This window comes from Myotis myotis, unplaced genomic scaffold (genome assembly GCF_014108235.1).
Source record: "Myotis myotis isolate mMyoMyo1 unplaced genomic scaffold, mMyoMyo1.p scaffold_m19_p_33, whole genome shotgun sequence".
Lineage (NCBI taxonomy): Eukaryota > Metazoa > Chordata > Mammalia > Chiroptera > Vespertilionidae > Myotis > Myotis myotis.
In genome coordinates, this window is record NW_023416339.1 from 1,328,914 (window position 1) to 1,348,502 (window position 19,589).

The 19,589-nt window shown below is 40.4% G+C and overlaps 1 protein-coding gene across 4 annotated transcripts in view; it reads left to right on the top strand.

Annotated features, from left to right (window-relative positions):
* The first annotated feature begins 2,099 nt into the window (after positions 1-2,099).
* The window catches only part of ADGRE3 (adhesion G protein-coupled receptor E3), a 50,883-nt gene continuing 33,393 nt past the window's right edge, over positions 2,100-19,589 (top strand). For 2 of the 4 annotated variants that reach the window (XM_036302757.1, XM_036302760.1), the window contains exons 1-4: positions 2,100-2,210; positions 5,147-5,197; positions 10,173-10,295; positions 16,634-16,789. In XM_036302757.1, the coding sequence (XP_036158650.1) occupies positions 2,186-2,210; positions 5,147-5,197; positions 10,173-10,295; positions 16,634-16,789 (355 nt within the window). In that variant the 5' untranslated portion in view covers positions 2,100-2,185. The other 2 variants (XM_036302758.1, XM_036302759.1) reach the window with 2 other exon arrangements.

Below are 19,589 nucleotides of genomic sequence, written 5' to 3' on the forward strand. Positions count from 1 at the left end.
CTATATATGTTGTCATATGGGTACATTTTTGGGGGTGATCACTTCATAAATTATATAAATGTCTAATCACTATGTTGTACATCTGAAACTAATATAATGTATGTCAACTAATTGAAAAAAATTATTTTTTTAAAAATATGTATTTTAAAAAATGTTATTCTCCAGAACATTTGAGATCTTGCTCCCTGGCATATTTTGTTAGTTTGGCTCAAATAAACTCTTATTAAATTTCAGAAAAAATGAATAAATAAATATGCATTTGTTATGTAGTTTAGATAATGATACAGTAGGCAGCTAGGAAAATTCCAGGAGAAGTGGAATAGGGACACTAAGACAGATAGTTAAACAGCAGTTTTCAGCCACCTAGTAAATTCTATCTTCCCTAAACCAAGGACACTTAAGAGTAAATGGTTTGCACTTCTCCCCAACCAGAGGGTTGATAGATTAAATCACCCTATTCAGGGAGACAAATAATAGAAATCCAATTAAGTGCCATTTGCCAACCACACCCAAGTACAGACAAATTAAGAAAATAAAGCTCATTTTTGGTATATCAGCATAAAACTGATGACTATTCTATTGATCCACCCCTAAGAACTTGCATAAACACCCAGCCTTTGAAACCCCTGAAAATGAAAGTCCCAGTGCCCATGCCATTCCCTTCCCCCTGCTCCTCTCCTTCCCCCACAGGTACATGTCCCCTAACCTCTAAGGGACCTCATGAGACTTGCAACTGAGGAAGCAATGGGCAGCGGCATCTCATCCCAGGCTAACCTCCTGAACTTGTCTTCAAGGCCCCTTTTCTTTGATTTCCCAATGAGCCAAAGTAGCCCAGCCTCAGTTCTCCTGTTGCTCTTGTATGACCTTCCTTATTTCACGGTCCTAGAATGTTTTTGCTGCAGTCAATAAATTCCTCCTTGCTTTTCTACACTTTGTCTCTTGATTGAAATATTTCCCTCAAGAACACAAGAACCAAAGTCCATTTGACCCAGCAATCCCACTTCTGGGAATATATCCTAAGAAATTCAAAACACTAATTCAAAAGAATATATGCACTCTTATGTTCATTGCAGCATTATTTACAATAGCCAAGATCTAGAAACACCCCAAGTGCCCATCAGTAGACGAGTGGATAAAAAAGCAGTGGTACATTTACACAATGGAGTACTACTTGGCCATAAAAAAGATGGAAATCTTACTTTTTGCCACAGCATGGATGGGTCTGGAGAACATTAAGTTAAGTAAAGTAAGTAAGCCAGAAAAAGACAAATACCATAATCTCACTTATATGTGGAATCTAATAAATAAATTAGTGAAAAAAATAGAAACAGAAGCATGGAACAGACTGACAGCTGTTAGAGGGCAGAGTTGGGGGGAGGGGTACTGGATGAAAGAATGTGAAGGGATTAAGCAAAAAAACATATATACGTAACACAGAGACACAAACAACAATATGGTGATAGGGAGGGTGAGAGGTAGTTGGAGGTGGGCAAAGGGAGAAAATGGGTATAGAGAGCAGCTTTGCTTGGGGCAATGGGTGCAAGAGACACTGTGCAGATGATGTTCTATTGAATTGTACACTTGAAACCTTATGGTTTTGTGAACCAATGTCACTCAATAAATTCAATTTTAAAAAAAGAAAACAAGTGTAGAAAGACATAGAAAATAAACAAATAAAAAGCAGATCCACGTGACCTGGCTGTGTGGCTCAGTTGGTTGGAGCATTGTCCCATACACCAAAAGGCTACGGGTTAGATTCCCAGGCAGGGCACATACCTAGGTTGTGTGTTTGATCCCTGGTAGGGGCGCATATGGGAAGCAACCTATCGATGTTTCTCACATCAATGTTTCTCTCTCCCTTTCTCCCTCTCCCTTTGTCTCTCTCTAGAATCAATAAAAACATATCCTTCGGTGGAAATTTTAAAAATAAAAAGCAGAACTGTGGGTCTGATGGTGAAAGAAGAGAAGTTCACTTTTCTGAGAATAATTTCCCAAGTCAGTGCATAGAAAATAAACATAAAAAACAGAACCATGGTCTGATGGTGGAAAATGAGAAGTTTACTTTTCTGACAACAATTTCCTTAGTCATTTCTCATGAGTTCACCTTGACACAGGGGAAGTGGTTGGCTTAAAGCACAGTACAGAGCTTTCAGAGTTGGCTGGCGAGGATTACCTGCATGCAGGAATGAGCGGGCCATCACTTCTTCAAGGTATGTGTAACCTTGACCATGACTGTATCTTAACCTACCCCCTTTCAGGAGCTACTCAGTTTAACAATTAACTGTCCTTTCCTTCTTCTCTTTTCTCTGTTTTGCTTTGAACACTCTCCTTTTCTCTTAAGTTATGGTTTCTTACTTCACCACCCTATTTAAACTATGCTCCCAAATATCCCTAAAATTTTTCTTATGGTCTAATCCAGTGAGTTGTTCACCTTCCTCTATACAGATTTTGGTTTTTAATTGATATCCTCTCATTTCTGACAACTTCTTTGACCTAGCACTGCCCTAACTCGTTCTCTGCCTCTCTTGCTATTCTTTCTCCCCCAACCCTTTTCCTTTTCCTGTACCAAGACTGTTATTAATAACAACCAATATTTTTGAACACTCACCCTACACCTTATATGTATTAACCCATTTAATCCTCTCAACAGGCCCATGAGGCAGATAGTATTATTATCCCCATCATACAGATGAGAAAACAGGGGTACAAAGAGGTTATGTTGCTTGTCAAAAGTCACACACTTTATAAATGGCAGAGCCAGGGTTCTACCCAAGCCACCTGGCTCCAGATCTTTGCTATAATACTCTTTCCACAGGATTCTGCTTGGGGTCTTCATCTCTTTGTCTATTCCCTCTTCCTGAAGGAATTCCACAATCCTGTGGCTTCAACCACAACTTCTTGGTAGATAGTTCCCCAACTCTGAAATCCAGTCCATCCTTCGGGCTCCAGGTCAAAGAACTGTCAATCGCCACAAAATCAATCATAGTTTACATTTATCAAGCACCTGCTTTAGCCTGGCATCAAGCTAAAATGTTTTCCACTCATTATGACACAGCATCTTCACATCACAGATGTGAAGTTATTTATTTGCAGAGGGAGAGACACATCATAAATTCTATCAAAATAATATAGACTACTTGAAAGCAAATGCCATGTTCCCTCCCATGACATCTATAATAATAAAAGTGTAATATGCTAATTAGGCCAGACGACCTTCTGTACAAAGCTGAGTGCCGGAGGGAAGCCGGTGCCAGCAGCAGGGGGAAGGAAGGCCTACTCTTGCATTAATTTCGTGCATTGGGCCTCCAGTCTCACATAGAAGAGATGTCCATTATATATCTGTGGAATTAAGTTTAAGTGAGAGAGTATGCTATTTAAATGCGAGAAGCCCAAGCAAGATATTTCCTGCTTTGGGGGCAACTGGAGGCAGAGTCCTAGACACTTCGGAGATGGATTATTTGTGACTTTTGGTTATCCATGAACTCTCTGCCCTCATCACTGGATGTAACAGGTAGTGGAATAAAATGAGCATCAGGTCAAGAATTAGAAAAGGATTCTCATGCAAATAAAATGATAATAGAGGCAGCCAGCATTTTTTCCCTTTTTTTTTTTTTTTCTTAAGGCAGCTAGCATTTATGGAGGATTTCTGCCAGACTTTATGTATTTCCTCATTTATGTTATTGTCCCAATGCCAGGAAATGGCAATACCCAAGTTTGCCCAGCTGGTGTCTGAGCAAATTGAAACTGAGGACCAAACAATCAATGGATGATTTCAAAAGTCTCTTAGAGCTCTGGCATTCCGGCATGCTGATGACTTTCCAGAAACTCTGATTTAAGATGCATGCACATATTATAGAGAGTGGTGGTGCTGGTGGGGCAGAAAGAAAACCCTAAAGACTAGCCTTGAGGAAATGTGACAGGGCCCAGATTGCCTGAGTTTTAGGAAACACTTTGCAGTCATATGTTTTACTAGTTGGCTCTGGCCATGATTATTGACAAATAGGGTGTAAATGTTTCAATATGAACCACCAGCGTAACTCTTTTAGTGTGCACTGGCTGAAATTTAGCTCTGGTGACTAGTAACCTTATTTGCAACTTTGATTACCCCCTAAGAAAGTGGGTCCTGCTGATGAGTAGATAAAGAAAACTTAGTATATTCATACAATTAAATAACATTCAGCCTTTAAAAAGAAGGAAGTCCTGCCATTTGTGACAATATGAATGAACCTTGAGGACATTATGCCAAGTGAAATAAGCCAGACACTGAAGAAAAAATACTGCATGATTCTACTTATAGGAAGTATCTAATTTAGTCAAACTCATAGAAGCAGAAAATAAAATGGTTGTTTCCAGACGCTAGAGGGATGGGTTAAATGAGGAGTTGTTTTTCCATGGTTATAAAGTTTTTGTTATACAAGATGAATAAGGTATAGAAATCCACTGTAAAACATAGTACCTAGAGTTAACAATGCAGTGTTGTGCACTTCAAAATATGTTAAAAGGGTAGATTTCATGGTGAGTGTTCTTATCAAAGAAAAATACAAAAGAACACAAGGAAATTTTTGGAGATGATGGTTATGTTTTAATACCTTGATTGTAGTGATGCTATTATAGGTATATGGTGTATGCATATGTCCATACTCATGAAGATGAAGACATTAAATGTGTGTGATTTTTTTATATCAATTATACTTTGATAAAGGATTTAAAAAGTGGTTCCCAGTAATGGAAGGGTTTGCGGGTGATGGATGTAGATGAGGGTGGACTAGCTTGGTGGACATGAGATAAACTTTGATTCCTGTGCAGCCTGACCAAGGTTGACATGTTGAGAGGAAGCCCAAACTACCCCAGGCCCTGAGACCACATGAAGGGACAGTAATGCCCAAATAGTTTCCAGCCACTCCAGCCCCAGCCACTATGTAACTGCAACAATTTAAGAAACCCTGAGTCAGAATCACCCAGTTAGGCTCTTCCCGAATCTCTGGCACACGGGTGTCATAATAAAATGAAAGCAGTTATTTTAAGCTGCTACATTTTGTGATGGGTTGTTTTTTTTACAGTAATAGATAACTGATACACAGTCCTTGAAGAATTTCCTGAGATCTTTTCTCAACAGTTTCACGTCTCTCCCTTTTCCCTGTTCTAGGACTCTGCATTCTGCTGAGTTTGTCAGGAGTCATGATTCAGAAGGCCAACTGTGAGTGCAAAAAGCCTGCCCCTTCCATCGTCAGAGACCAGAGAGGGGGTAGACTAAAGATGAACTGGGGGTACCCACATCCTCTGACAATCTAGAAAAAAGAGGCTTGTAAGGGGAACAGAGCTTGAGCAGGCTTGCTCCTGTGTTGTTTCTTTTTTAATTGATCATTTTAACAAATTTGGATATATTTTAATTTATCTTTTTATGTTGCTTTTATTAGTCTATTTGTTTGCTTTTAGTACCCACAATGTATCTAATGTGGAGACAGAACAATGAATAAAAAGAAGTCTCTTGAAGTAAACACTCAAGTGGGGAGAAACAGCATGATGGTCACCATTTCATTCTAATTATAAGCACATCAACACAAAATGAACAAGATCATTTCAGGTTAGCTTTAAATCCTTGGAGATCTCACTAGATTATGGTTCAGAAGGTCTAGGGTGGGGTCTGAGATTCTTCATTTTTATCCAGGGGATGCATTCTGAGTAGCCAAGTTCTACATAGTGGGACCCCATCATATTCCCAGTACGATGTATTAATTCATTCCTCACAATAACCCATTTTACAAATGAGGAAATTGAGGCACAGAGAGTTTAAGATACTTGTGCAAAAACACACAGCTATTAATTAGTGAAGCCAGAATTGAACCCAGGGTCCCAAGTCTTGACTAACTCTTTCTCTTTTATAAATTCTGCAATGATCTTGAGAATGACACAGTTATGATTAATTGAAATTTTTCTGTTAACATTAATTTGTTTAATGCCAACCCCAGTCCTACATCATGCACAGTCTCTACAACTTGGGTTCGGTGTTTCTAATATTTTTTAGATTTTTTTAAAATTTATTTTTGAGGTATAGTTGACATACAATATATTAGTTACAGGTGTACAACTTAATCATTAGACACTTATGAAATCTTGCCATTTGCGATAATCTGGATAGATCTAGAGGGTATTATGCTAAGTGAAATAATTCAGATGGAGAAAGGCAAATGTCATATGATCTCACTTATATGTGGAATCTATAAAACAAAATAGTGAACAAACAAAAGAGAAACAAATTCTTAGATATAGAGAACAAACTGATGGTTGCCATATAGAAGAGGGCTGGGGAGTGGTAGGAATAGGTGAAAAAGGAACAGGGTTAAGAAGTACAAATTGCCAGTTATAAAAAGTCACAGGGAGCGTGACTCTGGAGCCAGGGTATCTAGTTGATATTCCACTGCCTCTGCTCATACTGAAAACATGAAAACATGGAGGCCTCAACCTCAGCCATGGCTCCAAAGGCAAAGGTCAGCACCGATGGCAGTCAGCACCTAATGATGTGACTGACCCAAGGACATTTCTCTTGGATTTGGCCACAAACTTATAGATCTTCTACACTGTATACAGGAACAGACCCCAAACTCCATGAAGACAAACATTCCTCTGTTCAGGATGTTGCCCTATGTCTCTTCATCTGGCAGTCACACTGTACAACAGCTCATGACATGTTCAGGGTTGAGCTTCACAGTCAGCCAGCCTGAGAGAAAATCCCATCCATGAACAGAACAACAGCAATCAAGACCCGATTACAACAGGAGAGCCCAAATAACCCACAAAAGGGACACTCCTAGAGCATCCAGCCCAGGAGTTCAAGGTGACTACACCACTGGGTCCCACAGGACATTTACTACAAAAGGCCACCCCATGAAAACTGAGAGTCAAACAGTTCTATCTAGTACATAGAAACAAACACAAAGAGACACCTAAAATGGGGAGACAAAGAAAAAAAGGGACGAATCTTCAGAAAAAGAGATAAATGAAATGGAGGTAAGCAAATTATCAGACATAGAGTTCAGAGTAATGCTTATAAGGATGCTCAAGGAACTACAAAGAACTTAATGGGAACTACAAGGAACTTAGAGGAAACTACATCAGCATGAAAAGGGCATGGAAACCATGAATAAGGACTAGTCTGAAATGAAGAATACTATACTGACATCAAGAATACACTGGAAAGAATTAAAAGTAGGCTGGATGAAGCAGAGAATCGAATCAGTGATTTGTGAGACAACGTAGGAAAAAACACTCAATTAGAGCAACTAAAAGGAAAAAACACTTGAAAAGCATGAGGATAGTTTAAAGGGACTTTGAGACAACATGAATCAGAACAACATCTGAATTATAGGGATACCAAAGGGAGAAGGAAGTGAGCAAGGGATAGAGAACCCATTTGAAGAAATAATGACAAAACTTCCCTAACCTGGTGAAGAAAAAGTTCAGGAAGTACAGAGAGTCCCAGTCAAGATGAACTCAAAGAGCCCTGGCCAGTTTAGTTAAGCAATTAGAAAGTCAGCCCTAGGACTGAAAAGTCCCAGGTTCGATTCCCATCAAGAGCAACATACTTTGGTTGCAGGTTCGAATCTGGGCCCAAATATTCCTCCTGGGTGTGTGCAGGAGGAAACCAATCAATGTGTCTCTCACATTAATGTTTCTCTCTCCATCTCTCCCCCTCCCTTCCACTCTTTCTAAAAAGTAGTGGAAAAAAATATTCTTGTTTGAGGATTAACAACAACAAAAAAAGAGACCCAAGACACATTATAATTAAAAAGGCAAATGTTCCTAGAAGAAACCATAGGCAACAAAATCTCAGACATCTCTTGTAGTAATATGTTTGCAGATACATCTCCTAGGCCAGTGGTTGGCAAACTCATTGGTCAACAGAGCCAAATATCAACAGTACAATGATTGAAATTTCTTTTGAGAGCCAAATTTTTTAAAGTTAAACTATATAGGTAGGTACATTGTTATTAACTTAATTAGGGTACTCCTAAGGCTTAGGGAAAGCCACACTGAAGGGGCCAAAGAGCCACATGTGGCTCGCGAGCCACAGTTTGCTGACCACGGTCCTAGGGCAAAGGAAACTAAGGAGAAAATAAACAAATGGGACTACATCAAAATAAAAAGCTTCTTCACAGCAAAAGAAACCATCAACAAAATGAAAAGGTAGCCCAGTGTATGGGAGAACATATTTGGTAATGATACATCTAATAAAGGGTTAATATCCAAAATATATAAGGAACTCATACAACTTAACAAAAGAAAAAGAAACAATCCAATTTAAAAAAATGGGCACAGGATCTAAATAGACACTTCTCCAAAGTGGACATACAGATGGCCAAAAGACATATGAAAAAAATGCTCAAAGTCACTGATCATCAGAGAGATGTAAATTAAAACAGCAATGCGGTATCACCTCACACCTATCAGAATGACTACCACCAACAAATCAACAAATGATAAGTGTTGGTGAGGATGTGGAGAAAAAAGAACCCTAGAACACTGCTGGTAGGAATGCTGACTGATGCAGCTACTATGGAAAACAGTGTGGAGTTTCCTCAAAAAATTAAAAATGGAACTGCCATTTGACCCAGTAATCCCACTTCTAAGAACACTAGAGGCCCGGTGCACAAAATTTGTGCATGGGTGGGGGGTTGTCCCTCAGCCTGGCCTGCGTCCTCTCTCAATCCAGGACCCCTCAGATAGGGTCCCTAGGCCTGACCAGCAATCAGGGCCTATCAGGGCTTTCCTTCCCCCGGCTGCCGGCAGCTGACCCCACCTCCACCACTGCTACTGCTTGCCATCTGTGTGGCAGTGCCCCCCCTCTCCCCCACCACACCACCAGTTGCCTCCCTCTGCAGGCAACAGGCAACAGGCATGGGGTGTGATCGTTTAGCTGGCTTGGCTATTGTAAATAACACTGCTATGAACATGGTTGGTGTTTCTGGATTCTTGGGATATCTATAATAATAAAAGCACAATATGCAAATCAACCAAACAGCAGAACAACTGCCTGGATGACCATGCTATGACATGCACTGGCGCCAGACCAGCCAAGGTGGGTGCAATGCGATTGGTTGGGGAGGGCCCCACCATCGCCCCACGATAGCCCCACAGAAGGAGGCCCAGGCCATCCTCTGTGCAGTGATCGATTGCAGAGCCCCATGATTGATTGACCCAAAGAGGGAGGCCCAGGCTACCTGACCAGGGGTGCTGCGATGATTGCCTCTGCGGGGCAATTGCTGGCCGGCCCTGCACACCCGCCACAGTGTCACTGGCCAGTGGCCTGGGCCTCCCTCTGTGGCTGCTGGCTGGGTGGCTGGGGCCTGCCTCTGCTGGGCAATCGATCATGGAACCCTGCGATCAATTGCCCAGCAGCGGGAGGCCCCACCTACTTAGCCGGGGCTCCACAATCAATCACTGCACAAGAGAGGCTCTGCCTACCTGCCGCAGCACCTCTGGTCAGGTAGCCTGGGTCTCCCTCTTTGGGGCAATCAATCATGGGGCCCCTAAGTGCCCCCCCACCAGCCTGGTCGCCCCCAACTGCCCCTCATGCAGGCCTGTTCACCCCACGCAGCCTGCTGTTCAGTTGTTTGGTCATCCCTCACTAACCCCCTACCGGCCTTGTTGCCCCACCCAGCCTGCTGTTTGGTCGTCTGTCCAGTTGTTTCAGTCGTAATGGCCCCTGGCTTTTTATATATTAGGATATGCATAGCCCATGGACACAGACAATAGTTCAGTGAAGGCCTGGCATGCGGTGGGGGCTGGGTGGAAGCCCGCAAAGGGTGGGGGTTGGAAATGAGGGACATCTGTAATACTATCAACTATACAAAATAAATTTTAAAATAATAATAACTTTTTAAACAAAAAGATAGTCTCAGGGATGTAAAGTACAGCATAAGGAATATAGTCAACAATATTTTAGGAACTATGTATGGTGTCAGGCGGGTACTAGACTTATCAGATTGATGACTTTGTAAGGTATATAAATAGTATCTCTAATTTTTTTTTTTTTTTACTGCACTGAGACCTCACAAAAGGGAAAATGTACAAGTCCTCTTAGTCTTGAGGGGCCTTGTTCAGAAGCAAAGCCAAATAATAACTCAAGAGTTTTTAACCCAGGTGGATCTGACCTGCCTCTCTTCTCCCTGCAGGTGCCTGTCCTCCGTGCCCCCAAAATGCTGTTTGTGTCGATGGCACGAACTGTACCTGCAACTCTGGATACACCTCCCAATCTGGGAAGAAATACTTCACATACCCCTTGGAGATATGTCAAGGTAAAGGGGTAATTTTCAAATTACCCAGAGTTGGAACTGGAAGGTAGGCAGCATAAGGGCTATGGGGAGGTAACAGTAATGCACAAGGCTGAAAACTACCGCTCAACCTTCACCAAGAAACACTCTTCCAGAACCTAGCTAGGTCTCAGTATTCTCCTCTATAACATGGGAGTGATAATGCTGACTTTATGAGGATGGTAGGGGATGGAATAAGGTAATGAATCTGACAGTACTTTGTGGATTATGAAACATCATATAAATGGTGCTCTTTAAGTTCAAAAAATAGAATATGCATGAAGTCATAGCAAAGAGAGAATAAAAGCTTGGGCAGAAAATTTTCTAATATAAGTTCCTATGGTCCCCTAAGATGCAAAATGCAGTCTCAGCTCAGTAATTAAAAGGACCAATCCTACGGGATAATGAACACTCCAGACTTGAGTTAATAGTGGCTTGTTTCCCTCCCTAGTTCAAGCACCCTCCTGGTTGGAAGCCTGCGGTCAGTCCTCTTTCCCACTTAACACTTCTACTCTTCTTTGCCTCATCTTGCTATAGTTGGAACCCAGAAGAGGAAAAGGAAGTAGGAAAGTCTCTACTTGACTGATGCTATTGTTGCCATTTAGCCTCTATGTTCCCCAGTTAGAGCCTTTCTCTATGATAGCCTTTGTGGATTGTATGAAGATAATGCCCCTCTTACCCAGTCATTGCCCTGAAATTCCCCTGATAACAATAAGTTTCTTTCTACACCTTCCTCATCCTGGAGGAATCTTGTGCTTCCTCCAGCTTCTTCCTGCCGAAGTCCATTTGCCACTCCAGGTGACCCTCTTGAACAGAACCTAAGCAACCCCACACCAGAAATCACTTACATCTGACCCAGCTCTAGTTCTTGGGAAATAGTCACCCACCTTTGCCCAAAAAACTTGGGATGTGCAGGTGAAGTAGATATGTCTTCTTTGCCCAATGCAAGGCAATGGCTCACCCTTTCGATTAGGAAAAAATCAGCTGGGTCCCCACAAAATACAGACAATGTACGTAATTAACTGAGTGAACTCCTTAAAATCTCTCTCTCTCTCTCTCTCTCTCTCTCTCTCTCTCTCTCTCTCTCTCTCAGTGAGATGAAGAGGAAAGAACCCACACATATTTCTCTTCTTGGGTAGGAGTGGAGGCGCTCACAGCACAGCATCAGCTCTCTCCAAATAAAGCCTCCCTCTCTTACTCATCAACTCCTGATTCTTCAAACACTTAATAGAATCTGGCCATGTGATCCTTAAAAATCATATGGCCAGATTCTAGACACCTTCTCCTTTGTACATGTTGCATCTGGGCCATTTCCTCACTTAGCAATATGGCGTCTACTCCAGTTGGTGACAATGCTGAAACTTCTGCTTTAATAACTGTGATGATAATAAGTTAACATCAAAGTATTATCTCACTATGTGCATTGTAGAGAATGGAAATGATATTAAAGAAAACTTGGCAAAGGCAATCACAAGTACAAAGATCTTTGGATTGAAATATGTCTAACTGATTCCATAAAAAGAAAATGAAGTCACTGTATCCATAGCCTGGTAAGCAATAGGGACATTGAGTTGGAGACATAGTTGGGGGCCAGTCTTATAAAGCTATGATCATCTTTTAATTGGGATTTAATTCATATGCCATAAAATCCATACTTTTAAAATATATAATTTATTTGGTTTTAATATATTCCAAAATGGTGTACCATTACTACTAATTCCAGAACATTTCACCACCTAAAAAAAAACACCAAACTCATTAGCAGTGACTTTTCATTTACCCCTCCCCCCAGCCCTTGGAAAAACACTAATCTGCTTTTGTCTCCATGGATTTGCCTATTCTGGACATTTTATATAAATGGAACCACATAATATGTGGGCATTTGTGTCTGGCTTCTTTCACTCAGCATAATGTTTTCCAAATTCATCCTTGTTGCAGTATGGATCAGTAATTCATTCCTTTTTATGGCTGAATAATAGCCATTATATAAATATATCACATTTTATTTATCTATTCATCAATTGATAGGCATTTGCGTTGTTTCCAGTTTAGGACTCTTATGAATAATGCTGCTGTGAACATCATTTACAAGTATTTGTTTGAACATCTGTTTTCAATCCTTTGGGGGGTATATACTTAGGAGTGGAATCAATGAGTCATATGATAACTGTGCTTGACTTTTTGAGAACTTGTGAACTGTTTTTCCAAAGTGGTTGTGCCATTTCACATTTCCACCAACAATGTCTGAGAGTTCCAAGTTCCCCACATCCTTCCCAACACTTATGGTCTGTTTTTTTATTGTAGTCTATATCGTGGGTATGAAGTGATATTACACTGTAGTTTTGATTTGCATTTCCCTAGTGACTAATGATGTTCAGCATCTTTTCATGTGCTTTCTATCTTCTTTGAAGAAATGTCTATCAGACCTGGCCAATGAGACTCAGTTGGTTGAGTGTCTTCCCAGACACCAAATGGTTGCTCATTCAATCCCCAGTGGGGGACATGCAGGAGGCAGCCAATCAAATCGATGTTTTGCTCTCACATTGATGTTTCTCTCTCTCCCTCTCCCTTTCTCTCTCTCTGAAAATCAATTAAAAAACAAACAAATAACCTTCCATGTTTAAAAAAAGAAATGTCTATCAAATTATTCACCCATTTACCCATTTTTAATTGGGTTATTTGTATTTTTTTCTTGTTGCTGAGCTGTGGTTCTTTATATATTCCAAATGCTAGTCCCTTACCAGATATCTGATTGGCAAATTTCCTCCCATCTATGGGTTTTCTTCTCACTTTCTTGATAGTGCCCTTTGAAGCACAAAAGTTTTTTTATGAAGCCCAATGTATCTATTTTCTCTTTTGTAGCTTGCACTTTTGATGTCATATCTAAGAAACAATTGTTTCTCACAATCATTCATTTTTGTAGAATATGTTCCTTGTTGTATTATAAAATGAAGAAATCACTTTTAATTTTTAAAAATTTATTAAGGATTTTAAACTAATGGCTAAGATTTTCTACTTTTTAATTTTTTATTAGAAATTTCTTTGCTTGAGCATATGATTGAGTTTATTAAAATGCATATTTTCTGTTCAAGGAATGTGAGATTCTCCCAGTGCATAGGTCTCTGTCTCTTTCAGTCTTTCTCTATTTCTGTTTCTTTCTACCTTTGTGTGTGTGTGTCTGTCCGTCTTTCTTTGTCTCTCTGACTGTGTGTGTTTATTAATTTTATTTATTCATCAGTTTCTCCATATCCTTATTTATTTATTTTTTTAAAATATATTTTATTGATTTTTTACAGAGAGGAAGGGAGAGAGATAGAGAGTTAGAAACATCGATGAGAGAGAAACATCGATCAGCTGCCTCCTGCACATCTCCTACTGGGGATATGCCCGCAACCCAGGTACATGCCCCTGACCGGAATCGAACCCGGGACCTTTCAGTCCGCAGGCAGATGCTCTATCCACTGAGCCAAACCGGCTTCGGCATCCTTATTTATTTTTATCCACTAGATCTTTCCTCTGTTTGTGTATGCTTATTGATTGTGATATTCATTTTCACTCTGTATTTATTTTTTATCTACTAGTTCTGAGAGAACTAAATTGAATATACCAGTGCAATTGTATTTTGATTTGTTCTTGTTTCTTGCATTTTCACTTGTTTTTGCTTTTTGTATTGATCCACTATGTTGTTTGGTGGATACATAATTATGACTGAAATAAAATTTTCTATTAAACATGAATACGTAGTGTCCCACTTACCTGATTTAGAGCTTTGAACCTTAAATTCCACTGAATCTGATATTAATATTACATGATCTGTTTTATTTCTGTTTTAATTTTCCTAGCATCTCTTTGTATACCCCTTTATTACTAACATTCTTTTTTAAGTATATTTTTATTGATTTTTAGAGAGGAAGGAAAAGAGAGAGAGAGATAGAAACATCAATGATGAGAGAGAATCATTGACTGGCTGCCTCCTGCACGCCTCCTACTGAGGATCAAGCCCACAACTTGGCATGTGCCTTTGACTGGAATCGAACCCAGGACCTTTCAGTCCATAGGCCAATGCTCTATCCACTGAGCCAAACCAGCTAGGGCTTAACATTCTTTATCAGTCTTCTGAAAACAGCAAGGTTCATTGCTCACCCTTGCTTCCTCTTCCCTTCATCTTCCCCCAGGTTAAGGTTTCTGAATTTACTAATTTCACACTTGTTAATTTGTTTTTGCTTAGAGCACTTTCTCGAATGTTTTCTTCAAATTGGGTACATGGGTAATATCTCTCTCAAGTATTGCATAATCTCATTTTCTTTCACTCTAATAAGTAGATTCTATCTGTTCTTGGTAGAGAATCAGTCCTCTTATCTCAGTTATTCATTGGTGCAGTAATCACAGAAACTGTCTTCAAGCTTGCAGGGTTGCAGATAGGAATTCTAATATTGCCCTGAGTCTCATTCTTTTGTGGTAACTTGTAACTTGTCTCACACTTTTTAAGGTTTTTCCCAGAAGCCCCCAAAAGCCCATTCTTACTTTTCATTGGATAGAAGTGTGTCACATGACCACCCTAGGTGAAAGGGAGGCTGAGAAAGAGAGTACCTGAGAAATGGGAACAAGACTGCCATTTCTGGCCTGAGAAATGATGTTTTGTGCTGGTCTCGGTCTATGGATAGTAATGCACTGAAAATGCTTGGGGGGGGGGGGGGGTCTCACCTGGACCCAGGTGAGACATGTACCCTTTCTAAATTAATGTTACAACTGGACTGACCTTGTGGTTCTTATTATGATTGCAAGATGTCCTTCAGCAATAACCATTAGAAAATTGTGAAAAGATACAGGTTTATACATCCTGTGACTGGCGGTATGCTTATTGGAAATCCACTTTGAAGTAGATGCCTCTTTGAAATGGATGCCTCAGCAATCAAAGCTTAAGTTAGGTTTTTGCATTTTAAAAAAGGCAGGGTTTACACCAAAATAGAAACAATATTGCCATGTCTGGGCTCCCAAGCAAAGAATTACTATTGAGTGGGCACTATGTCACATTCTGAAACCCCAAATTTCAAGTTTTCTGAACCAGACAGGGAAATCACACATTTTCACTACCCACTTGACAATTTTAAAAAGCTGCAATAACAAAATACCACAGGCTGGGCAGCTTAAACAACAGAAATTTATTTTCTCACAAGTCTGGAGGTTGGGAAGTCCATGATCAAGGTTCTGGCAGATTCAATTCCTGGTTAGGCTTATCTTCCTGACTTGTAATCTTCTGCCTTCTTGTTATAGCTTCATATGGAATTTCCTTGATTATTGCAAGTGGTAGAATGGGGGTGTGGAGGGCACTTATTATAAGGACACTAATTCTATCACATCAGGACCCCATTTTTTTGTCACCTTTTATCCCTTCTATGCCTTCTTCCACCTCCACCCATCCCCTTTCACCCCTACAATCGCCACACTCTGCCCATGTCCATGAGTTCTCTCTCTTTTTTTGTTGTTGTTGTTCAATCCTTTCACCTTCCCACCCTGACTCCACATGTCTGCCTGCTCTTTATCTGAGTCTGTCTTTATTTTGCTTCATAGTTGTTTGTTCATTAAATTCCACATATGAGTGAAATCAGGACCCCATTCTTATGACCGCATTTAATTTCAGTTACCTCCTTGGAGGCCCCATCTACAGCCACAATGGGGGTTAGAGCTTCAACATATGAACAGAGGGGCATACAAACACTCAGTCCTTAACAGTAGACATGGTCAATGGCCCACTTAAATGCCCCGGGCATTTGCCATTCCTTTACACACCAATTCTGAGACTTTCTCTGGCTACTGAAGACTACTCAGCCCACGTTCGGGACAGGTGGAAAGGGGGCTTAACACTCCCTGGGAGCATTCCCCCATGGGTAAATGATGAGATTTCGTGGATAAATAGCCTGGTGCCCTCACTCTTTGCCTGGGATCACTCTGAAGTGTGTGCTCCACACTGCCTCCCAGAGGTCCCTAGAGGAATTGGGACTCTGTTATCCCCAGTGGAAACTTGCTTGATACTCTTTTTTTTCTGCCATCCCTGTCTCATTTCACCACTTCCCCTCCAGTGTTTTCTGGGATCACCTCCCAAATAAAGTACTTGCACTTGTATCCGTGTCTCAATGTCTGCTTCTTGGAGAACTCAACCAAAGTCAATGAGGAAAGGCAAGAGCAAGGACAACCATTACCTTAACTGATTGTCTTGGAAAGTCAGGACAGAGTCTGGTGGAAAGAGCATAGCCTCTGGCACATGTTAGATGCACAATAAATCTTTGTCAAATGAATGACCAAATTTCTCCTTTGTGTTCCAGATACTGATGAATGTAAGCCTCCCATTAGTGTATATTGTGGACTAAATGCTGAATGCCAGAATGTTCCAGGAAGTTTCTACTGTCAGTGTGAACCTGGATATAAACTCCTCTCTGGGAATACACAGTTCAAGAATTCCAATGAGAACACTTGTCAGAGTAAGAAAATTTTTATCTTCTTGTCATCCTTCCACATTTTTCACTGAGTCTAACACCAGAAAAGATATTAAAAGATATTTTTTGTGGTGAGGACAGGACATGTTTCTATTTCCTGGAAGAAAATGGATAATGAAAAGAGGAGAGGAAAAAAGGAAAGAATGAAGTTAAAGGAATAATGGGGTTCAGAAGGCAAGTAGACTTTGGAGATGGGGATGAAAAGGTGGTAAGTGAGGCAAGATTCCTTGAATTTCAAAGAAGAGAAACTCACTTGGGTTAACTTAAACAGAAAAGATGAGTTTATGATAAGGATGCATGGATATACCTTGGGACTCAAGGACAGGAAAAGAGCTGGACTTCTGGAATGAAAAGAAACTGGAGGCTCAACACTCTCAGGGTACCCCAGTCTCTGATTCTCTTTGGGACAGAACCTGTCCTCTCTTTCCTTGCAAATTGGATTTCTCTGCCTCCTCGTCCACAGGACAGGAACAATGGCCAACAGCTGCAAATCTTACCAGTGTATTGCTCCAACCACCCAAAGAGAGGTCAATTAACTCTCTCTTGGACCCAATTGCAAAGTCTTTGGAGATAGACAAATTGGCCCAGTTTGAGTGATATTCCCACCCTCAGATCTGTCGTCTACATCCACATCTTCAAGAGACAACAGAGCAGAGTGGTTAAGAACCCTTTGTAAGGTGTCTAGAGCCAATTTCCAACAGAATGCCCTTGGGTGCATACTAACTTTTCTCCACCCTATGTGTAAAATGGGGCCAACCATCTGCATCCTCACAGGGGCTATGCTTCACTAAGTGAGATAGTACCATAGAAATCACTTAGAAGTGTTTGCTAATATTGCTAGCATTTCATCTGATTCTTTAAAAAAAAAAAAAAAGGTTTAAACACCTGCTCTGGCTAGAAAGGTCATAGAAAATTTCAAGTAGCTCTTTAATAACAAGGGTATCTTTTCTACCAATGAGAAGCACTCCTACAAGATTCAAGCCCAAATTCCCATATTTCCCCAGGTCCCAAGCTGGAGTCCACGCCAAGATCTTGGAGCTGCGTGAGCTCCAAATGTGAGACTAGGGTCCAAGGAGGGAAGGTGAGAGGAAAGAACACGGGATGGATAGGAAAGAGTTGCTGTGCCCTAAGTCCACTGCTAGCTCAGATGATCAATAAATATTTGTTGAATGAATGAATGAATGAATGAATGAATGAATGAATGAATGAATAGGATTGCACCAAAGGGAATGAGTCCAAGCAGGCTGAGATTCTCCCTGGGTTCTGACGTTAATCTGTTAAACTTGCCCTATTTTACAAGGACGAGAAATGCCTTTGGTTATTTTCCTAATTCTAAGGGCTTCACAGTCCTTTTATATTTATTTATTCATTCATTCATTTATTTATTTATTTAGCCTGTTGGGGAAGAAGAGGGGGAGAGAAAGATGAGGGCATGCTCCTGGGAGGGACAGTGCCTTCACAGTCCTTTTATATGGACTGAGTCCACCTGGGGTTAGTTATCATGAAGGTTGGTAGGTCCAAGAAGGCACCCATGGAAAAGTATGCAACTTTCAGACAAAAGCACTTTTTTACAATGAATGTAGTTTTCAATAATAGACACATTCTGAACTCAGGGTTGTAAGTCAGAGTTCTTGCACGCTTTTTTAAATTTATTTTTTAATTACAGTTGACATGCAATATTATATTAGTCTCAGGTGTACACCATAGTGGTTAGACGTCTATGTAACTTATGAAGTGATCTCCCCAATAAGCTTCGTATCCATCTGATACCATACATAGTTATTACATTATTGACTATATTCCCTATGCTGTACATCCCCGTGACTATTTTGTAACTGCCAATTTGTATTTCTTAATGCCTTCACCTTCTTCACCCTACCCTCCAATCCCCCTCCCATTTGGCAAGCATCAGTTTGTTCTCCATATCTATGAATTTGTTTGTTTTGTCTGTTTATTTATTTTGTTGTTGTTGTTTTTCAGATTCCACATATGGTATTTGTCTTTTTATCTGACTTATTTCATCAGCATAATATCTTCTAGGTCCATCCATGTTATTGCAAATGGCAAGATTTTATTCTTTTATATAACTGAGTGATTCTAAGTTCTTGCACTCCTAAGTCAAAACCTTCAATGTTATAAGAAAGCTCTTTGCCCTTTTTAGCAAATAGACTCAGCTGAAAACCAAGATATGGACTAGGTATAGATTTAACCTCAGTTTGATGGTAACAGATATTAAACATTTTATAGCCTTTCCTCATCTTTCTAAAGCAGATATGGGTGTCCTCACAATGCGCAATTAATCACACACAAGGTCCCATTAACAGCTGCTAATCAAAAATGGACACTCCTGTGTCCGTTCTAATTCCCAGCCAGGCTGAATTTTAAAACCATGCATGTAAGCAGAACCCATGGACACAGACAGAAGGGGGGTGAGGGTATGTGCTGGTGGGGGGGGTGGGGAGGAGGTGAATAGCCAGGGAGAGGTCAATGGGGAGAAAAGGAGACATATGTAATACTTTAAATACTAAAGAATTTTTTAAAAACCTGAGGTATTTAATTTTCTGTTTCCTCAGCCATTTCAGTTATAATGTCCAGCCAAGACTGACTTAAAGAGTTTGGAGTTTACATTTTTCTGCTTCCTCTGTGCCAGTGTAGCTCTATTAACAGCAACTTTGGCATTTAAGATCCAATACCTTTTGTGATCAGGAGCTGTCCTGTGCATTGTAGGGTGTTGAGCAGCATCCCAGGCCTCCAAATCATCAGATTCCAGGAGCATCCCCTGTTC